General features: G+C 37.0%; 1 protein-coding gene and 1 pseudogene across 1 annotated transcript in view; both read right to left on the reverse strand.

Moving 5' to 3' along the window:
* Positions 1 to 22,057, reverse strand: part of LOC122803164 (protein sel-1 homolog 3-like) — a 920,824-nt gene that overhangs the window by 104,734 nt on the left and 794,033 nt on the right. The window contains exon 18 of the mRNA XM_044072781.1: positions 11,579 to 11,669. Within this exon, the coding sequence (XP_043928716.1) occupies positions 11,579 to 11,669 (91 nt within the window). The remainder of the gene's footprint in view (positions 1 to 11,578; positions 11,670 to 22,057) is intronic.
* LOC122803685 lies at positions 13,660 to 13,827 on the reverse strand (annotated as a pseudogene).

Raw genomic sequence — 22,057 nt, forward strand, 5'->3', positions numbered from 1 at the left:
TAATTATAGATATATAAATGGGAATAAAGAGTTTGGTCCTATAAAAAATGTAGTTTTGTGTAACACTAACATTCAAGATAAATTTGCATGTATTATCGTGATATTCCTTCCTTCCAACCCCAGTGCCTACCCACCCTACCTTAACTAAAGAAGGAATAAAAAGGTCATAGCATGAACTATGTAAAATCTTGGTTACCAATATATCCAACAAAAGTAAAAATATCTTAAGTGAAGTCCTAAAAAGGACTAAAACATATTTAACAAATCTAAACATATATACAAAACTATCGAAAAACAAGATGACCGACATACTTAATCCCCATTCACTTCAGTCCCCACCGCTCCTTTGTGTATAATGAATGACATAACAAATTTAAATGCCACTGTACAAACAAACTTACTATAAAAACTTGTATTACAAAAGTGTGTATGTCTTCATTTTTAAAATATATGTCTAGTTAACTCACCTAGGATAACTATGTAAATTAACTTAATTACAAGTAGATTTAAGATTCAATCGTCTTACAATATTTATATAATCAAACTGTCTACTGTATTCCGTACATCCATATCCTTGTCAAAAAGATTTGTATAACTCAGGTATATAAGCATCTATTAACAAAATTGACAATTTTCTAACCTGTTATAGTACTGGCCATGAAATATAAGGATCTATAACTGCCATATAAATATATACCAAGTATTACAACTCCGATATAAAATATTGCTTCTCATCTTTAAAAAATCAGTTTTTGTGTTGAGCCCGGAAGGATATGGCATGATAAAAGTGCTTAATCTATGCCAGCTTACAAAATATCATTTAATAATGTGTAGTTAATAATATGCTCACATAAGTGTATGGCCGTCCTTCCTGGTAGATATCATAATACCCTTTATAAAGTAAAGGAGTAACATTTAGACAATCCTAAAAAAACTTTACTTGATACAGTTTAATATGTTACAGTAGCCATAGAATTAAACCAGCCCCACTAATTATTAAGAAATTGGGGGTAAAATTATAAAGTAATATAATGTATGACTTAAATTAACACATGTATAGATGTATATTATATCAATACTAAGCAGGAATTATCCTAAACATTTGTAGATATTGTGATATTTATTAGTAATGGTGTATGCTAATATAAAGAAAACCTACACATTATAACATTTTAGTGAGCCCCACCTGACCATGCAGCTTTGTTTAAAATAAATGCTAAGGGTCCACACCTTGCTCAGTTGAATATCTTCAAACCACTAAGTTATTCAGTGTATTTTGTTTAGTAGGAACATAAATATTCCATACATTTTAAATATAATAATCTAAGTCATAAACATGTGTGCATATGATTGTGTATAACATTTCATGAAAAGAAAAGAATACATTCTGCATATTCATAGGACATTTCTGTACAACAGTATTTAACTGTGAAAAGTTCACTAAAATAAAAGAACAACCGACGTGCATCAGATACATGGATTTCCTTATCTACGAGTGAATGTTTATCAAGCCTCCGTCTGTAGCACATCGCGCAGCACTCTCAAATTGAATTTCAGTCTAAAAGCCAAGAAACAGCCAAGTAAGCACCAATATCTTGATAACAATGAGGACTCCATCATAGAGATAAATCTTCAGTCTCAAGATGAATCTATATGGCCCCAGGAAAGCCATATATCAGGAACCCAAACCACCGAGGAATAAGGGAAAGAGAACCATACCTCCGTTCACATCACGGCATGTGGCTGTATATCACAGCCCCGACTTTCCGCTCCATCAAGAATAAGAACTCATCGCTGTGTTTCAACCTCAATCCTGAAGAGAAGCCATACTTTCACAGGATAACTTAGTAACTGGAAGGTGGGAATCTGAGGGAACACAAAACGAAGCCGCAGTGTAAACAATGCCATCGCTGCATACGGAAGTTTTAACTCTGACATTCCGAACTGCACAAAATTCTGTCAAACCAAGCATGCCATTAACCCACCAGGATTAATGACAACATGAAGAACTAAAACTTCATGAAGTTAGTACACATTAAACTATTTTTAAGTACAGCCGCTAACCAGGGATGTTGTTATAATACATAGTATTTGCATTCAGAAGATGATTTCTCAACCTGGCATAGTTCTTGTAAAACACTTGAAAAAATAGTTCCACACATATTCTTGTATTTGTAAATGGACTTTGATGGATAAAAAGACCATTTCTGAGGCAAACCTGGGGTTAAAAAATTGGAAATAAAGAATAAATAACTTCTTCTGTGTTACACTGTGTTTAGAGATCTTTCCTTTTGACGTAATTTAATATGGGTTTAATTATATTTGGTTTATTTGTTGAATGGTATAAGTCCGACATCAATGACTGACTGTATCTTGATATGGCTGCATTATTTTTATGTGTCTGACACTGGGAGAGTTTTAAATAAGTTCAGGAAAATATCTTTAGCCTCTTGTGGATTAGATGCAGTGTATCTTCTGTCATTGTAGTTAAAGGATAATGTATTTGGGTATCTCATACGAAACCTAATTTCGCGCTTAATCAGAACCGAACAATATGGTGACAGTTTCTGTCTATTTTGCTTTATTTGCAGGGGTAAATCCTGTGAAAATGTAAGTTTATGTTTGTTCCAAATGAGGTGCTTTTTGCTTTTAGCAGCCTCCAGGATATTATGAGTGTCCTGAAGGTTTAGTAATCTTGTAAAAATAAGCCTTGGTAAAGCAGTATCTTGTCGGGCTCTCAGGGCTCTGTGCACCCTTTCTATAATAAGGGTATCTGTCTTTAGTTCACAATCAAGAAGCGTTCCAAATATTTGTTTAGTAACAGATAGTAAATTTTGATTATCATAAGATTCGGGTAGTCCTCTAATTATTACATTATTTCTGCGACTTCTTGCCTCTAAATCCAGAACTTTGGTTTGTAGCTCAGCAATAAGTGAATCTTTAGATTTTAGATTTTTTTCTACTGAATCTATTTTTAGTTCTATGGCTATATTATTGCTTTCCAGTGAATCCATTCTATCATTAATATGCTTGAGTGTTTTGCCAAACTCAGTGAATTGTTCAGAAAAACTTTGAATAGCACTTTGACTAGGTTGTAAAGCAGTTTTTAAGTCTTCAAGATGAAAGTTAGAGTCATTTTTATCTTTGGTACTTACTTTGATGCTTTCATTAGTTTGTTTGGTGGTTCTTAGTCTTTTGGAGCCAGTTTCCTTTTCAGGAGAAAGCATAGAAGAAAATTTGGCCTTTGTAAACTGTGTTTCCATGGAGTCAGAGTAGCCAGTCATGCCAGGAAAAAGGTGTGAAATCAGGATACTTGTCACAGGAGGAGACTTCTTGGATGCAAGTGACAGGATAATGTTGAGGCCAAAAATAGTTGTGGTAAATTAGTCAATAATTTGTAGAAATTCCAAAAATAAATGAGATCAAACTAAAGTAAATAAGCTCTACAAACTTTCTAAGAAAAAAACTGTGGAAAAAGTTCTCTAGAAAGATGATTAAAAAAACGGTAAATGTAGAGCAGTGAGGAGCGCAGTGAATAGAGTGCAGTCTAGCCGGCGACCATCTTGGAACTCCTACAAACCTCTTTTCTTCACTTTTGTACAGAGCATCAATCCTTACAAAACTCCAATCCACACTAAAATCTAACCTTGAAGCACACAATAATAAGATTGCACAGTTTGCAACTATCTCAACACACTTCACTCACCACTGCACTTCTCTCCACTCATTAAATTGGCTTGAACTCCCCCATCACCTCAGTTACCTTCAGTTAATTACAACACATAACATAATGTATAAACCCTCTGCTTGTACTGCCCTCAACAGCATTTTCTCTTGCTACCACCCTAACAACCCCCTTGCTCTAATAACAAACATCTCATCTCCATTTACAAATCCAGTAAATCTTCTGGTCTCTGACTCTAATCTCACATTGTTGCAAAAAACAGGAACTACATCCCACTATCCATTAAATGTAACCCAAATCTACAAAAATTCAGAGCCTGTCTAATGGAATGTGTATGTGTATGGTTATTTTCACAGTATCACAATCTTTTATCAAATCGAATAATGGCTTAGCAACTGCATTACAGTGTGCTGTCCTGTGCTTACTTCTAGTCTGATGTAAATCGCTTTCATGCTCAGACTTGTGTACTTTCTGTTAATACTGCATATACTATTTGCCACTGGAAGTTGCTCAGTTCACATCTAAGAAAAGTCACAGTGAATTTGTAAACCCATCCAGGCAGCAAGATACACATACACACACACACACACACATACATATATATATATATATATATATATATATATATATATATATATATATATATATAACTATATGTACAACTGACACTATTGTTCAGTATATGTCATTCACAATCAGTACAGCTTTTGTTTCACTTTAGTTGTACTTAATGATTGACTACCAGAATGTCGTGTTAAGTCGGATCTCCTCTTTATGGCTGTTAACTATTTTTCTACTTGTGTTGCTATTATGCTGAATATTATAATGTACCAACCCAGTTCTTTAAACTTCTGTCTTATGGAAATGGCAGTTATCACTCTGAATGTCTAAGGATGGCTGTGGTGGTACAGCGGTTAGCTTTGTCACCTCACAGCAAGAGGCTCTCCGGTTCGATCTTCAGCTGGGGTGTCTTCTGTGCGGAGTCTGCATGTCCTCCCTGTGGTCATGTGGGTTTCCTCCGGGTACTCCGATTTCTTCCCACATCCCTAAACACATGTTGCAAGTGGATTGGACAAGCTAAAATTGGCCCCAGACATGAGTGCATGCGTGTGTGTGCCTTCCATGGAAGGCTGGGCGCAGGGCTGGCAACACAACACCGTAAAACTCCACTGCCAGTCATGAATGGACAAGTTGATCCACTGTGGCGACCCCTAACTGGGAAAAGCCAAAAGAAGAGAGAGAGAGAGAGACTATGAATGTCTAAGGAGTTAAGTAATGCAGTGACCTCTTATATGAAAGTACAATGATGCAAGTGGACGAAATCCCTGGGATACTGTAGTATATATGTATGTGTATAGATATATGAAATAAAAAGTGAAATATATAAACTAATAAGCTTTATTAGCTGGGTAGTAATTTTGTACTATGTGCAGGACTTCACTGTGCAGTTTTGAGATTAATGATCAGAAGAGCTCTTTGCAGCTAAAACCACGCAACCATACATATCATCATAAAAATATCTGCTCTTTGTACTCTAAAAGGGTGGATGCACTTAAGTGCCATACTAGTCAGCGAATGACAGTTGAGATACCTTGACCGTTAGGGTGAGAGAAGGGTTGACCAATGGCAATGAGACTGAGACGTAGCAGTTGACCAACTGGGGACAACTAAGTGTGGGTCATTACAGGGGAGGCTAAACAGCTACATATTCAAGCAAAACATAATCTGTATGTGCATGAAGGCAGAAAGTCATGCAGTTATGTATGATATAATATGAAAACTCACAAATGCAATGATTTGCAAGTCTGTTAAGCAGATAAATTCCACATTCATACAAGGTAGTTGTAAAGCAATTCAGTGCAATCTGCCAATGGTGCTTTGTGAGTCACTGTGCAGATCTGTAGTAAATGCAGACAGAATTAGAAGCCTGATGACAAGCTTGGAATTTCAAAAAGTCATTCTGCTTTATTTTTTGATCTTGTCTATACACTGGGTCAGTACAGCATAAAGCCTAAACCCAGAGACTATACCAGTGGTGAATACTCCAATACGAATTGTGTTTCATTAAGGAAAAGAACTAGGAGGAATTAATGCCAAATGGAGGTGCTAGACTGAAATGCTTAACAATCACAGCCTACTCTACAGCTGAGCAGTCATAATGACAGTAGTCAAACCAGACAAAACTAAAATGTGCACAGATCAGTAAGCTCTAAACAGAACTATTCTAAGGGAGAATTAACTACTTAAAACTATTAAAGAAGTTGGCTCAGTAATGCCTGTAGTGAAATATTTTTCAGCCTTGGTGTTGTCCAGGCATTCTGGTAAATTAAACTTAATCCAAACATTTCAAAGCTGTATACATTCAACATACATTTGGGAAGGTACAGATTCCTGAGAATGTTCTTTGCACCTGAGTGTTTTTTAATGAGTTACTGCATAAATCACAGAGGGTCAGGGAGGAGCTATAAACACCAGTGATGACATACTCATTTGGGATGAGACCAAAATAGAGTATAATGAGGGTGTGAGAAAGTTGTTAGAAGGAGACAGAGAGTATCAGATATATATGACAACTATTAAATATACAGCACATGCTTTGGCATATCAAGGTGTACAACCTGATTCTAAAGAATTGACAGCAGTAGTCTAGATGAAAGCAAAAAACATAAACTCGATGTATCGTTGAGAGAAATGTGTCCTAGAGGTTATCAAGAGAAAGCTATGAGGAATTGTTGCATTGTGACTTAGAGGTGATATTCATCATTCCCTGCCTACCAGCATCTGAGGAAAAGTTACAAGTATTTGGAAAGTGTGCCTTATTGAATACATAAATGCAATTGCCAAGACACATCCAGATGTCAGGATGGCCAGAAGAGAAGAAAGTTTCAGTCCAAAGACTGAGGTATGATATATTTCGTGATGAAATCACTTATGTACAAGGTCTGTTACTTGAGTGCAGCAGCACACCACTGCCTTATCTATTCTGAGAGAAAATGTGCAAGAGAGAACCTGAAACGCATCCTGGAATAATGAAATGCAAAGAGAAAGCATGACCCCCCCCCCATAGCGCCTTTTTTAGGCAAAATCACAATTTAAAAGCTTCCAATATAATGAAATAAAATTTGCATACCATGGTGTTATTACTGTTTAAAACTAAGAGCCTAAATAAAAACTACACTCCTTTCGGGCACTCCTTACTCTAATGCATTGACATATGCATCGTCACAGAAAACTGATTCAAGAATATTGACAGCACCCCATTTGTGCAGGTTTAAGTACCTACCATGAGTTCAGACCCACCTCGATAGATGAAGGCACTAAGGACAGCATTGTTTCTATATACGTAAAACAAAACTTCACTTCCAGACTCACTAGACAATGCAATAACCTGGAACTCTTACATGTCCAACTTATCACTAACAAAACCCCAAGTCACATAGTAGCTAATTATAAGACCCCATCCATGACCCCACTGGCGCAAGCCTCCTACTATTCAGGTAGGAGGTATGAGCCACTAGCCTATACCTCCTACCAGAATAGTATAAAAGCCCTAAGTATCTACTCTCACACCATTCTCCTAGGAACCTTCTATTTTCCTTTCATAAATTAGGAAACGTATATATCCCCAAACATGCATGCCTACAGATATCCAGACTTTGTAAATACAAACTCTCCAGACTACCTAGTCCACATTCCTATAAGGGAAGACATAAATGTGGACTTGGATCTCTCCAATGTGGAGCAATTCTGATCCTCACCAGTAGTAAGACTGAATCCAGAAGCAATGTCTAATAACTCAGTATTCAGAGATTATGCCAAAACAAATCTACTAAAACTGAGTGATGACCTAGAGCCAAATTCAACATTCCCTTCCACTCAGATTAACCATGTGTCAAAGCAAAATCCTGCACAAGCAAATGTCATGCTTGTGTAGGCAACTGCATAGAAGCATCTGTCCTCCTACAAAATAAATATAATGCTAAACTTAAAACCCCCAAAATAAACAGGCTCTACAATACGAGAAAGGTGCTCCTAGCATGTAGAAATAAATGTGGCTACCCAGTTGTCAAAAACGCTCTGACCAAACTCAACAAAAACTCTGGACCCTGATTAAATGTAACAAAGCTAGACACAAGGTAAAAATCGCCACTTAGACAAAAGATAATCACAAAGCCTTCTTTAACTATGTTTGAAATCTCAGAAATAATACACAAACCTGCACAGAGATAATAGTTAATGAAATTACCTATTCCAACCTTGAGAACATAGGCAGTCTATTACTGGATAAATTTAACTCTAATTTCACTTCACTCTCTTCCCACACTCCCCGACCACATACCAACATCCACCCTCCCCCAAATATCCCAGGAGCAAGTCATCAAAGTTTTTCTATCCAAGGCTAAGAACACTGTGTCCATGGGCTCAGATAACATATTGGGATGCCCCCTGGTCAACCTAAAATATGACCTATCAGACCCCCTAAAGAGACTTTTCAATATCAGCTTCCAAACAGGGTATGTGCCGTACAAGTGAAGGACTGCAACAGTCATTCTCCTGCATAAAACTGACCCATGCACTATAGACCTATACGCCTGACCAGCCTCATTTCTAAAGCTAGAGAAAGGATCGTTATAGAACTAATCAATAAAGACATAGGAAACCTGTAGCCACTTGACCCGAGCCAGTTCAGCTTTGTTAAGGGCAGGTCCTGCTTATTTTGCCTGGTTGACTGTTTTGAGAAGGTTAACAAAACTATGGATGAGGGAAGATGTCTGCTACCATCCCACACTCGGATGTAGCTGACAAACTTATACAGCTAAATGTTAGCCCCTGTGTAACTCATTGGATAGCAAACTGGTTCACAAATAGAACTCAAGAAATTACAGTGGGTGCATCTACATCTACCAAAAGACCTGTCATTAGTGGTGCATCCCAGAGTTCTATCCTTAGGCCATTCCTCTTTAACATCTACTTCTCAGAGATCAAAGTTAATGTAAAGACCTATGACTGACCAAATATGCAGATGACTGTAAACTTGGTGCCATCATAAACTCACACAAAGACACCAGCTGGAGTCAACCCATGGCCTAAAACAAAAAAAAAAAACATAACTATCAGTAACATGACATCCACAGCAACTACCACACACACAACACTCCCCTAAAAATTGACCCAATATTAAAGGACTTGAGGACCTATGTAAACAATGAGCTGACCTGTCATTCGACCATCACAATTCCACTGTTGCTAGGAAATCATTTTTCATTATGCAGGTTATTACCAAGTTGTAGCAAAAGGTATTTAGTTAAAACAGGACTAACTTCATTTCAGTCCAATAACAATCCAATCAGTTTGCAAAATGCGGCAGAAGTATTCCAGCACAAGACAAGTGCCAGAGAGAGTATTCATATTCACAAGATTATTCTGAGCACAACCCTGTACCAGACCATGTCTATCAAAATTCTCCTGTGATGTTTTAGAGCCTGCTATTGTGAGTCTGTGAGATGTGACTATAATTACAGATCTGACCTTAAAACAGCCAGATTTAGAAGAATAATTAAAACTTGAAGAATATGACTTTGAAACAAACTATGACAGGAGTGACTGATAATACAGAATTCCACACAATGCTGGGGGTTTTAAAAAGAATGTGTCCCATGTGGCACGTACAGAAAATTGTAGTATAACTAACTTTTTTGTTTGTTTTTGTAAAATATAAGAATAAAGTTAAACAGCAGGAATGTAATGCATACATCTGTGTTTAAGATAAACAGCAGGAACACATGCATAATTAAATAAGATAAACAGGAGGGATGTAATGCATACATTTGTGTGTAAGTGGTAGCATTTTTCAGTGCATAAAATAGTACAGTCTCTGAAACTTTTAAGTAGAGGCTTATTTACATGGATGGGGAAAAATATTTTCTTGCAAAACTACAAAAAAGAAATCCAGTCACTAACAGCATTTTTCAGCTTTCAAGAGATGACTAGAAAACAAACAGTGCTTACAAAACATACCTCTAAACAAACTGACATGGTTCCTTTAGTTTTGCAGAGGTACTAGTTCTGTATGTTAACAACTCCTACTCAGGTTTCAGGGATAGCATCTAGACTACCTTTGTTCATCTCACATAGATGCTTAGTTGTTCCTCTGCCAAACCCACGTCAGGTATCAGATCTTTCTCATAAGCAATGGACCTATCAGTTGTTATGAAGAGCTTTTCTTTTGTTTATCTGACTTTTCTGCATTTCTCAGGAACTCTGTAAGTCCCATCCCTGATATACCCTTCAGTAAGTAATTTAGCCAAAACCAGTGCATTTTCTATGCTCAGCAGTCACTATGCCACAATATATATTATATATAATATACAAATATATATATATATATATATATATATATATATATATATATATATATATATGTATATATATATATATATATACAAATATATATATATATATATATATATATATATATATATATATATATATATGTATATATGTGTGTGTGTGTGTGTGTGTAGCTCTCTCTCTCTCTCTCTCTCTATATATATATATATATATATATATATATATATATATATATATATATGGGGTACCTATCATTTTCCTGTAGCTCCAATTTGCTGAACGTATATTCGTCAAACTTAAAGCATCAAGTGCTATTTCAATGAAGGATTACATCATCAAAAATTTTTCCCGGGAAAGGGAGTTAGTTGCTGTTGTAACAAATTTGCCCTTTTCCCCAATGTAGTACAATCTGGGAGTTGGAATATATAATTAGGGGGATGTGGAGGGCACAGCAGTTTGCTATCATTTAAAGGTTTTTTTTTTGTATGTTTTTAATTAAAACCTGAACATCCTAGTGTTCTGTGCAGGGTATAAACTGCAGCAGCTGTTTTTTTTTTTTTTTTACTATAATGTAAGGAAGAAGGGCTGGGGCAGAAAACAAAAATGGGATCTGAACAGCTTGATGGGGGCAACCTGTATCTGGTTACCTGGTTAGTATGCAAGTAAAAGGAATGGACTTTTTTTCTCTCTTGACTTAAAGAGCATGTAGGGGGATGAAACTGATTGGATACTGTCTGCAGGAAGCATCTTGCATGCTTTGCATTACAGGAATGAACCACAGGTTCATAGGTTCATAAATGTGCACTAGCCTAATGACCACTGCTGCCCTTTTAAGCCTAGCCACGCATCCCAAACCTCTGACACATTTTGTACTTGGTAGTTTAAGCAAGGGATTGGGAGATGAAGCAATTACAAGAAGGTGCCTGGGAAATGAACCATTTATGGGCTAGGCTGCCTGTGTCCATTAGAGACATAGGTGTAAAACCACTGGTGAATTTCTGGTTTCCCATCCAGCTGTCAAAGTTACATTTGAATTGGACTAAGGAGAAACTCTGCTTCACATGGATGGGGAGCCTATTGCAGGGGAGTAGTATCTGGGATACATACCTGTCTTTCTACCAGGTCCTATTCATATCACAGGCAAGACTTAATTCTTTAAAAAAGGTCATTCTGATGCTGTTTGTTTTGCTGCTATGCAGAAGGTCCATCAGGATAGTGTCCGAAGATGTCCTTTATGCCAGGCATAAATCTGCCTTTGACAGCCTGTAGGAGACAGGTATGCGAATCCTAGTCTGTCTGCAGATTATTACAAGCCTAGCCAATAATCCTAGCCAATAACCAGAGGTCAGAATCAAACACTGTACCTTCTCTCTCTGAGGTAAAGATATTAACCATAATGCATTCCCACTGAAATAATGCTTAACTATTATTTTTTTAAATCATTCCTGTTTATGTGAATGATCCTGCACACTATAACCCTTTTTTTCGATGTATTTCGGAAAAAGCACCATACATTTGCTGGACAACTGTAACTATACTTACAGGGATTTGCTCACAGAGATATGCCATGTTGAACTGGGACACCTCAAAGCCGGTTTCTGCTGCCATTGCATAGTTCACAAGAGCTTCTGGCCTACAAGTTAAGGGAAAATATAATTTAAAAATATTCAACTTTTAAAATAGTATTTAAGGCAGTTAACAGTACCAAAGAGTAGCAGAAAAGTTCTGGCTGAGTATTTTCTCACCATCCTTTATATGAAGCCTTGCGACTATTAACTCAAACTTTGATGTGTCATGCTTATGAATTGACTAATGTTACACTAAATGATTCTCTTCCACCTAATGCATACTTGCACAGGGCTGACGGCTATGTGAGACACATATTTGCAAGTGAACATTTTGACAGTATGCCAACTGAATAAACATGAGCCCAAGTAATGAATTAATAATGTTACTTAATTAATGGAACAACTACAGAAGTAAGACTAAATGATGTGCTACTTAATCTGCTGGTAAGTAAGGATCCATAATCTGTTGATAGGTAAGGATCCATAATCTGGTTAATGATGCCCAGTCTGAACCATTCATGATAGTTACCTTTCCAGTTCCAGCACCTGCATTAATCTGTAATTACAGCTGCAAGTGGTATGATTTAGTCACAGTTCTGTACCTTTTACCCTTAGATTAAGCCAAGTTCCTCCCAGGTTTACTGATTTTCTTCAGAGGTCAATTTAAAGGAGAACCATACCCACAGACTCAAAAAAACATGTTTATTTCATCATTGTTTGGTGTTTCCTAAATTTTAACACCACTCTGGGACTATTTACAGATTTTTAAATATTTTTATACATAATTTCTGAGTCTGACCAGATGGGGTCTAGCATCTTGAAGTGATCCTGATTGTTTAGTCTGCCTCTAGGTATCCCACAATGCAGTGCTTGTCAAAAAATTACATCACGCAGGCCTCTTTCCTCCTAAAGCTCCTGTCACTGCACTGATTTTACATGCATATACTGCTTTCAGTCAACTAGTTTTAAGTAACACTTCATGCTGTTCAATGACTACTTAAAACAAAATGAGTGCAAATGCCACAAAACAGACATTCAGAGTACTTTTTACTGCTGCTTTTTTTTTTTAGAATGGCTGAATTGCAGTCTTTTGTGAAGCCTGAATTGTACTACTTTGACTCATCTCCCATCCCCCTTCACAACAAATTTCCCTAGCTGCCAAAGTGCTAAGGGTAATTTTTGAGTTGTTGGTGCTGCGGTAGCATTGTCACCTCACAGTATGACGTTGTCCTGTTCGATTCTCAGCTAGAGCGTCTTCTGTGTGGAGACATGCGTGAATGGGTGTACCTTCGTTGAAGGTTGTGCGTCAGAGCTGGCAACTCGACACGTAAAAATCTACTGCCAATCATTAGCAGACCGGAGTTCCGCTGTGGTGACCCCTAACTGGGAAAAGCCGAAACACACAACAACAACCACTTGTGATTGACAGCTCACAGCAGGATGCTTGACTCATGTACTGTTTTCTTGTTCTAGCCTTTACTTTCTGTATGGGTAGGGGAAGGACCAAGGAGCAGTGACACAGTATGGGTGGGTTTTTAGGACAGTCGTGGTGCTGTCAGTTTGGGGAGGGAACTGTCCTGAAAACTACCTTTATTCATTGGCCTTGATGACATCAATGAACTGGAGATTGCAGCAAGCCTTTCCAGGGCGGGATAAATGTTTTTTGAAAAACCACCATGTACATTAAGGTACTGTTCTAGTGGAAACAGCCGATTTAAAATATTTTAAATTCTGTATTGTTGTTTATTCATACCAGGGAATGTAAATAGGGAGAAAAAGGACAGAGAAGTTGAGCATTTAATAATAGAATCCCGTTGTTGTCCTTTAATTAAAGGAATATAAATTAACTGACTGAACTATGTTTATACAAGAGCTCATTATCAGTAACAAATTTTAACTACCAGCACCACTGATCATTTAAATTCAAATCCCAATGTATAGTACTGCAGCAACCTCTTACATAACAGCATGAGACTTTAAATTTAAGTCTCACTATATGAGTATACCTCTTAATGTCTGAGTGTTAATAACAGGTACATGTAAGCAACAGTAGAGAAGAGTGCCATTAATTATAACATTGTCCTTTAAAATCACAATAGAGGGTCAAAAAGAGCAGCACTGTAATTCTTTTTCAGAACATAATCTTGTCTTATATTAGACCCCATATTAAACTGATAAGAACAGATACTACACGTGATCTTAGGCAAAAGGCCAAGAAGCGATAATTTCCATGCCCGGGCTGGAAGCTGATAAATTACACCCTTAGCCTTATAAGCAAACTGTTACTAGGGTTGTTTAGTGCTTGCTGTAGAAGGCATGCAAGTTACAGGAAAAAAAATCTCACATCTCTGGGAGCTGATAACCCTTCTTGTGTATCTGATAAGTGGATTTGTTTCAGACATATCATGATCTATAGACAAAAACAACAACTGCAATAAATGAAATGCAGATATGCAAACATAAAGAAAACGTCCTAACAAAATACCAGTTAGTAAGGAGATGACGTAGACAGCCTAAATCTCTCTACTCACTGCAGTAGACATGTAACAAGACAGAACCAGAATGTTTACAAATACTACACACCTGTAAAATGCACATTACAGGATGATAATGACTAGAAAAAATGTATTATGAAGCAAAACAGCAAGAGTTATTACATCACATTTATGAGAAGGCATGTGTGACAGATGATGCAGTTCTAAGGCCAGGAATACACAAAATGTAGGAAAAAGTAAAGAAGGTTAACAAGAATTTGATATAGGGAAGGGGAAAGAGAATAAAAAGTCAGCAGTGAAAAAAAGGCTAGGAAAGTATAAGAAATGAAATTACTAAAGAAGAAAAGAACTGATGGGAAGATGAAGGGAAGAGGAAAAAGCTGAACGAGAAGAACAGCAGTAGTACAGAGAGAACAGGGCTGTTTATAGACAAGAGTATAGAGTGGAGTCAGTAAAAGAGCCAATGAGGAAGAGGGCAGCGGTAATGAACTGCAACCAAAAATGAGCAGCAATTGAGCTGAAATGAAGCAGAGAACCAGAGAGAATTAACAAATCATACAAAAGCATGACAACTGCAGCACAGAAATGGAGGGCAGGTATGCCACAGTAACAATGGGGAAAAAGATTATAAAAGGCAAGGTGAAGGTAGAGGTGATTTTTTTGTGAGTGCAGTATTGGGAATCAAACCAGAATAAAGAAGTACCATACTACACAATATTCTTTTTAAAAGTAAGGCAAGTAAAATGAGGTGCTGAGAGGTGAGAATGAGAGGAGGCAAAAAGCATGAGACTTGAAGGCAAAGGTGTAGAATAGGTAGCTGAGGTGAAAAGTATAGAAAGGTTGTTACAGTACCTACCCCCTACCTAAAGTCTTACAACTGACACACTATGCCGTTTTCATGAACATTAGAATAAACAGCTCATAACACAAGAATGAGTTAAAGGAGCACCAGTCTTGTTTCCGGCTGGTATTAAGTGAAAATTGTTTGCAAATAAAATGTCTCCTCATTACTAAACATATAGTAAAATTATACCTAGTGGGGAAGTGCTGTGCTCTTCATGACTGTGCCTGCTGTATGTCAGATACAGTAAGGATGATCAGGTGAGGAGAAGCAGGAAATGTAAGCAGGGAGGTTGGGATCAGAGACAGAAAATGAGAACGATTGTACAAGAAGACCTGTCCTGGTGATGGTTGATGTGGGTCTTCTTCTTTTTGCGTTGTTGGCAAGTAACTTTCCAGGTGACAAGCAATTTCTGAATTAGTGAACAAAGCTGTTCATGTCAGAAGTAGAAGATGCTATTGTGAGGTAACCCCAACATTACGAACTTTAGCAGTCCGGTTTAAAATACAGTTAAAATATATAAACTTTCTTTCCAGCCATGTAAGAAGATTCCCAGTTGAAGATTCCACTGCAGGGAAGCTTCAGTTTCACCAAAGCACCATTTGAATTTATCAATTAGCATTCATTAGGAATCAAGAAAGCGAGACATTGATTTAGGTACTTATCTGATTTCAGACTTTCACAGAAAGGTGAATATACATTTCTTATAGTCATTTTAAAGCAGTTTTACGTTTATCTGCTTGGTAATTTATTTTGCTTGTTTGTACTTCATTTTAAATGGAGTTTATAAGGTTATAACTAAACAAAACAGCATTCAATATGAAACTAGAAGACATTTTGGGGTGCGGCAAATCCTGCCATATCCCTGCTACAGAAGGTTGTAATCTATGCACCCTTCTACTTATTATAAGCACCCCATAGTCACTGTGGTTTGGGGAAAGTGAGACTTGTTCCAGTACCAGTAAATTATTATGCAAACTGTGAAATTTGATCAAGTGTGTATTGGGATCACAGTTGTTGTACTGCAGATCACTGAGCAAGTATTTTACTTACAAAAGGATCATTTTTCAAAGTCACCTTTGCAAACTCTGTTTATTTATTCTTTCATAACCTTTAGCTCCACTGAGGTAAGCCCATTAACAGTGGGAACAAGTGCATAAATGTCAACTAACATTTACAAAAATGAAAAAAATAACATGCAAAGGCAAAAACAAAACTATAAATTTAGAACCTTAACACAGTGATACAAATATCAAGTCATGGCTTAAGACTACATGCAGTGGACAGTGAGCCAGAGTCAACTTGAGACTGGGTACAAGCTCAGCTCCAGATTTGGCAAATCATTGAGCCAGAGACATGCAGCAATTATTTTTTGTTGTTGTTTATAAAGTATCTGGTCCTGGCTGGACCTACAAGCTATGACTGCTCACTGTTAGGTACATTTGCTCAGTCACAACAGTTGACTGAAACTGGAGTGAGGTATCATACCAGCTGCTAAGGGTAAGAAAAATGAAAATTGTTCTCTTTCTTCACTCTCTGTTTATGTGCTTTATCCAAACCAAGTTTTGCAGTCCAATACTGATTAGGATATAGAGATAATCAGTGAATCAATGAACGATTGACAGGTAAATGCTAAAGATCAGTTTTCCAGAGCAACTGATCTTAGCATTTATCAGCAATATCAACAGGAACTGATGCATAGGTCATAAAAAAAAAAAAACTTGAGACACTGTAGACACAGCCTCAGATTCCATGTAAATACCCGTAAATCCTCATGAAAAATCTTTGTCACATTTCATGTTTTACTTAAAAATACTGGCAGGAAGATCACCTGCCAGCCTAATCTTTGACTGGGGCTTTTCTAGCTCAAGATCCAACCATGAAACACCTGTTATGAATGTGAATGCTGGAAAGACTCGTCATGGATCAAATAGTCATTTCTCATAGAAATACATTAGGAGCCTGTAACTTGCTGAGAAAGTAAGCCTGGGAGATGACCACTGGCTACATGCATTTTTGGTATAAAATCCAAAAAGTTCCTCATTATATGTTGGCTTTCTTTCTGAGTCTTGAGCTAGGAGGTTGAGAACTATGCATGCTCAGCTGTTCCACATTCAAACTGTGCCACACATAATTTTTGTTAAGAATTCCATGGTAACTACTAGTTAATTATCTTAATTCTCCAAAAGAACTTCTTATAAGTATAAAGTATTACTTTACTGGGGGTAGGCAGAGAGGCTTTGTATGGAGCCACTCGACCATTAAACTGTTTTTTCAAGAGTAAAGAGAGTGAACATGTGTGTGCGTTTGTGTGTGTGTGTGTGCATGTGTGCATGTGTGTGTGTGTGTGTGTGTGTGTGTGTGTGTGTGTGTGTGTGTGTGTGTGTGTGTGTGTGTGTCTATGCATGCATGCATGGGTGCATGTAAACATATGAGTCAGCAAGCATGCATAGCTAGGGCACAGTACTGGTCTGTTGTTCTCCACTTTATAAGCTCTGGCTTGTCTCTTACTGCTTTGTAAGATCAAAGCCAGACCCTGGCTCTGTTTTGTTTTCCAAAAGTCCCAGGCTTGCCCACCTCTAACTACTTGATTATATTGCTGGTGTGTTACCAGTAAAGCAAAATCAAGGTTGAATAATTGCTATCAACATTTTAATTACAACAAAAGCAATCATTATACTGATAGTGCCCCCTAACACATTGTGCCTGGTGCAGCTGCCCCCTTAACCCCACCCTAGCAATGCTTTTGGCTTAGTGTAATACAAATCAGCAGTAGTCATGAGAGTAAGATAAGCAATACAGACAGGAAGAATAAAATAAACAGATTTAAGGGATGGGAGGGACAATGAAAGGTGTTCTCTGCAGAGCAATATATATATATATATATATATATATATATACATATATATATATATATATATATATATATATATATCAGGGTCAGTTTGTACAGAAATGTAGACAGAAGATGAAGGAGGAGGAAGAGGAGGAAAACCGGAACACTCTGGATCAGACACCTAGGCAGCAAGACATTTCCCTGTTGTATATTTCATTGGGGACACTTGGCTGTACTGACATCCAGCAGCAGAGAAATATGGCTGTTGTGAATTCCCTGTGGGCAAACAGAAGAATGCAGTGCCATGCCCACAACTTTAATAATCAAATGCACAGGGGGAAAATAATGTCCATAGTCCCCAAGGTAAACTGAGACAGCAGGTTTTATGGAAGGCATCAATGCCAGGCTGGATATTGAGCATGTCAGTGGCAGTAAAAATGCAGTGCACAATGGGCAGTGCCTTTATAGGTGTGTGTGTGTGGAGACTACCCCCTTCTCAGTGTCTAGGGAACACTACCTAAAATGCATACTGGATTGTAAATACAACTACAGTAGCATGTAGGATTTCCTCTATGCTTTAGCACACACACTTCAGCATGTTGTAGTTACATAACCATGTACTGTACACTGAGCACAACACTCATGACTTCTTCTGCCCCCATGCACTTGGTTATTAAAGCTGTGGGCATGGCAGTGTGTGCTTCTCTTTGTCCACTGGGAATTCACAGCAGCCATACTTCTCTGCAGCTGAATGTCACTTCAGCAATGTGTCCACAGCCAAATGTACCACAGGGAAGTTTCTCGCTGCATAGATGCCTGAACCAGTTGTAGGTATAGGTATGTATCATAGAGAATACCTCCACTATGGAATCATCTTCAACTCCACATGAAGCAAAGTATTTCTCTCATTCTATTCAAACATAATTTAGATGAATGGAAGAGTAACTGCGAATTCACCCCTGATTTTTCACCCTTGTCTCTTATGGATAGGGGAAACATGTAAATACACCAACATACTTTTTTTCAGCCTTTCTCTGGGTTATTTGTATGCAAAATATAAATGTTAAAACTGGCTATGGGAATGTTAAGTCTAGGCTTCTTAAGATCCTCACAGATCACTTGCCTAGCAACATACGTGTGGACCTATGCACCTACAAACACACTCTCTTCTTTAACAATCTACTTAGGAAATGCTTCTTGGGACACACATTTCTGGATACCGCTCTGGATATTTTTCTGAATACCTTATCTTAATCAATTTGTCCAATACTGTGTTTATAGAGGCGCAAGAGCAAGTACTGAGGTATGACTTTGGTTTTGTGCCCACTAGAAGGGCAAAATATGAAAAAGATGCAACTGACTTCAAACAGTATACTAGAAAGCTAAATTTACATTATTTGTTTATAAATGTTTGTGAAGTGTCTGTAGATTTTAAGAAGCCATCACGTTTTACTTCTAACCTGTGTCATACGTTAATCATGTTTGAAGAAATGTGCTTATATGATTTTAACAAATGTCTGAGTTTTAGACATAGGAAATGGTATGATAATTTGTCTGGGGATAAACGAAAAGCATTGAATGAATTAAAAATTTACAACCATCTGAGATATATGAAGAGTGATAAGGGGGGGTAATATGCTCATCATGAATGTTGAACAATATAACAAACGTATGTTTAAATTGTTATCTAATGAAGAAGATTATGTACAAGTTAACATACAAACAATAAATTTAATGGTAACAATAGATGCAGTTTCCTTGTTTACGAGTATTCCCCATTCAGAAGGGGTGGAAGCTGTAAGAATGTTCTTATGCAAAAATACAGCTCTAGGTCAGACTAAGATAAATTTATTATGTAAATTGATTGAGCTGATACTGGACAACAACTTTTTTCTATTTAACAGATGTTATTATAAACAATTGAAGGGAGTAGCTATGGAGTCTCCGGCTGCCCCAGCGTATGCCAGTATTGTAATGGCCTTTTGGGAAACTACCAGATTGGTATATTTATATGATAAATACAACATTTTTTATTACTCTAGGTTTGTGGATGATCTGCTTTTTATTTTAGAAGCCACTCATAGAGAGGTGGATAATTTTTAGTAGACATTAATAATACTTCTGAATATCTGAAGTTTGTAAAAGGAGAATGTGGTTTAAATATAAACATTTCAGATGTCAATTTGACATGGAACCAAAGAGAGAAAGCTTTCGATAATAAAATATTCAGAAAGGATACGTTTACAAACGGATATCCACATTACCAGAGTAATCATCCCGTTTTTATAAAGAAGAATATTCCCAAAAGTCAATACATTCGGGCCAGCCAGATGACTACCCAAGACAATAATGTTATTTTTGAATTTCAATTCATCACTGACATTCTTAGCTAGAGAGTACGATATGGGTTATTTAATATCAGCAAAGGAAGAGGTCTTGATAAAAAGAAATGAGTTTTGCCCACCCATTCTTAAAAAATCTTTAGTAAATAATGTCTTCATTGAGGGATTCACAAGTCAGACATTTGGCTATGTTCAGTATGGACATGACTACAGATTGTTAATTCATTAGGGATATAGTTTATAAAAACTGGAGAATTTTGGAAGGGAATAAAGACCTCATGCAAGTTATAGGGACTAATCCAGGTTTTGTTTATCGTAACACTTGTAACATTAAAAAGTTGTTGGAAAGAGATGACACCAAAAGAAATGTTAGTTTGTTACAGAATGTTCATAAGAAAGACATGTTTAATTGTGGAAACTGCAATATGTGTAGATTTATTCTTGAAGGACCATATATTATGATCCCTCATTTGGAACGAACTTTTGAAGTTTCAGGGTATTGTACTTGTAAATCTAGGGGTATAGTCTACATTGGTATCTGTAGTGGGTGTAACGCTTATTATGTGGGAATGACCACCAGAACATTTCTCGAATGTATGAGAGAACATATTTATTATATTATAACTAAAAATGAAAGAAGTGCGTTATATAAACTTTCTGCTGAATCTGTCAATTTTAAGAAATTTTTGTTTTCTGTATTAGAAGTAGTGCACAGTGACCTGAGGGGAGGTGGTTATAAAAAAAACCTTATTAGAACAAAGGGAGACAGTTTGGCAGGTGAGACTGGAGACAGACAACAAACCTGGGCTCAACGATAACATTAATATAAAATGTTTTCTTAAAAATAGGAAATTGAAGGTCATTAAATGATATGAGATTGTTTTAAATATATCACAGTGACTGGATTGTTTTTAGATGTTTTATTCATTAAAGGCTTCAATTTATGATTGTTTAGGTTCATATATTTATATTTCTTGCCAGTATTTGATGGGTTAATGTATTTGGGGAATTTTACTTAAATGAATAATTGTTAATTAATTAATTCTTGAGTATACAGTGGGGTTGCCTTGTTGTATGAACTTTTTCTGATGAAGTCTTACTGACGAAAGCATGAATAAAAGGTTTTGTAAGCTAAAATATTGTTTCTCTGACTTTTATTGACCATCAGGTACCTTGCCTTTTGAAGTTAATGCTTATACCTGTTTGGTACTCCCCAGGTCACCTCAAAAGCTTGGCTGCTTCTGGTCAAAGCTATTATTTATTTTGATATTTAATTTTTAATAACTGATCACCCTTTCAAAGGGGATGCAGACCTGTCTGACTCTGGTGGCAGCGTGTACCATTTGTATTGGGAAGAGGACACAGCTGGAAATCTGTGTCAGGCTTCTCATAAATGTTTTTGAGTGTGTGAGATTTAAGTTTATTCTGAGTGTGAGTGAATCAGAGGTCTTAAACTGGAACACATTGCTCTGAAGTGTATGATAAGGGATTACATTTGGGGTGAACAGAAGTATACAGTCCTGGCCCAGGAAAATAGAGCATGTTCCTGTTGTCTTAAGGAAAATGTGGAATTTTACTCTTGTGTACTCTGGGATCTGGTGTTTTCCATGATGCTTCCACACTGGAGTCAGTGATGGGATTAAGGTTCCTTAATTACTGGTCTGGGTTTGAAGTGGGGGACGTCACATTATTGTTGGCAGTCCGGTGGGATATTAGCCGGATATCACATTTTAAATGGAGGCAGTCCAGTGGGATATTAGCCAGATGTCACACTTCAATTGGTGCCAGCGGTGTGGGATTTTTAAATGGATTCCAGTAGCCTGTGGGTAGTTGTCATTAAGATGTGCACTCTTGAGAGATACATGGTAAACATTCAGAATTTCAATTCACTACAGTTTTATTTATTTTTTTTAGTTCGATAGTCAGGGATAGTAAGCAA

Source organism: Protopterus annectens, chromosome 5.part1 (genome assembly GCF_019279795.1).
Source record: "Protopterus annectens isolate FY-2018-M chromosome 5.part1, PAN1.0, whole genome shotgun sequence".
NCBI lineage: Eukaryota > Metazoa > Chordata > Ceratodontiformes > Protopteridae > Protopterus > Protopterus annectens.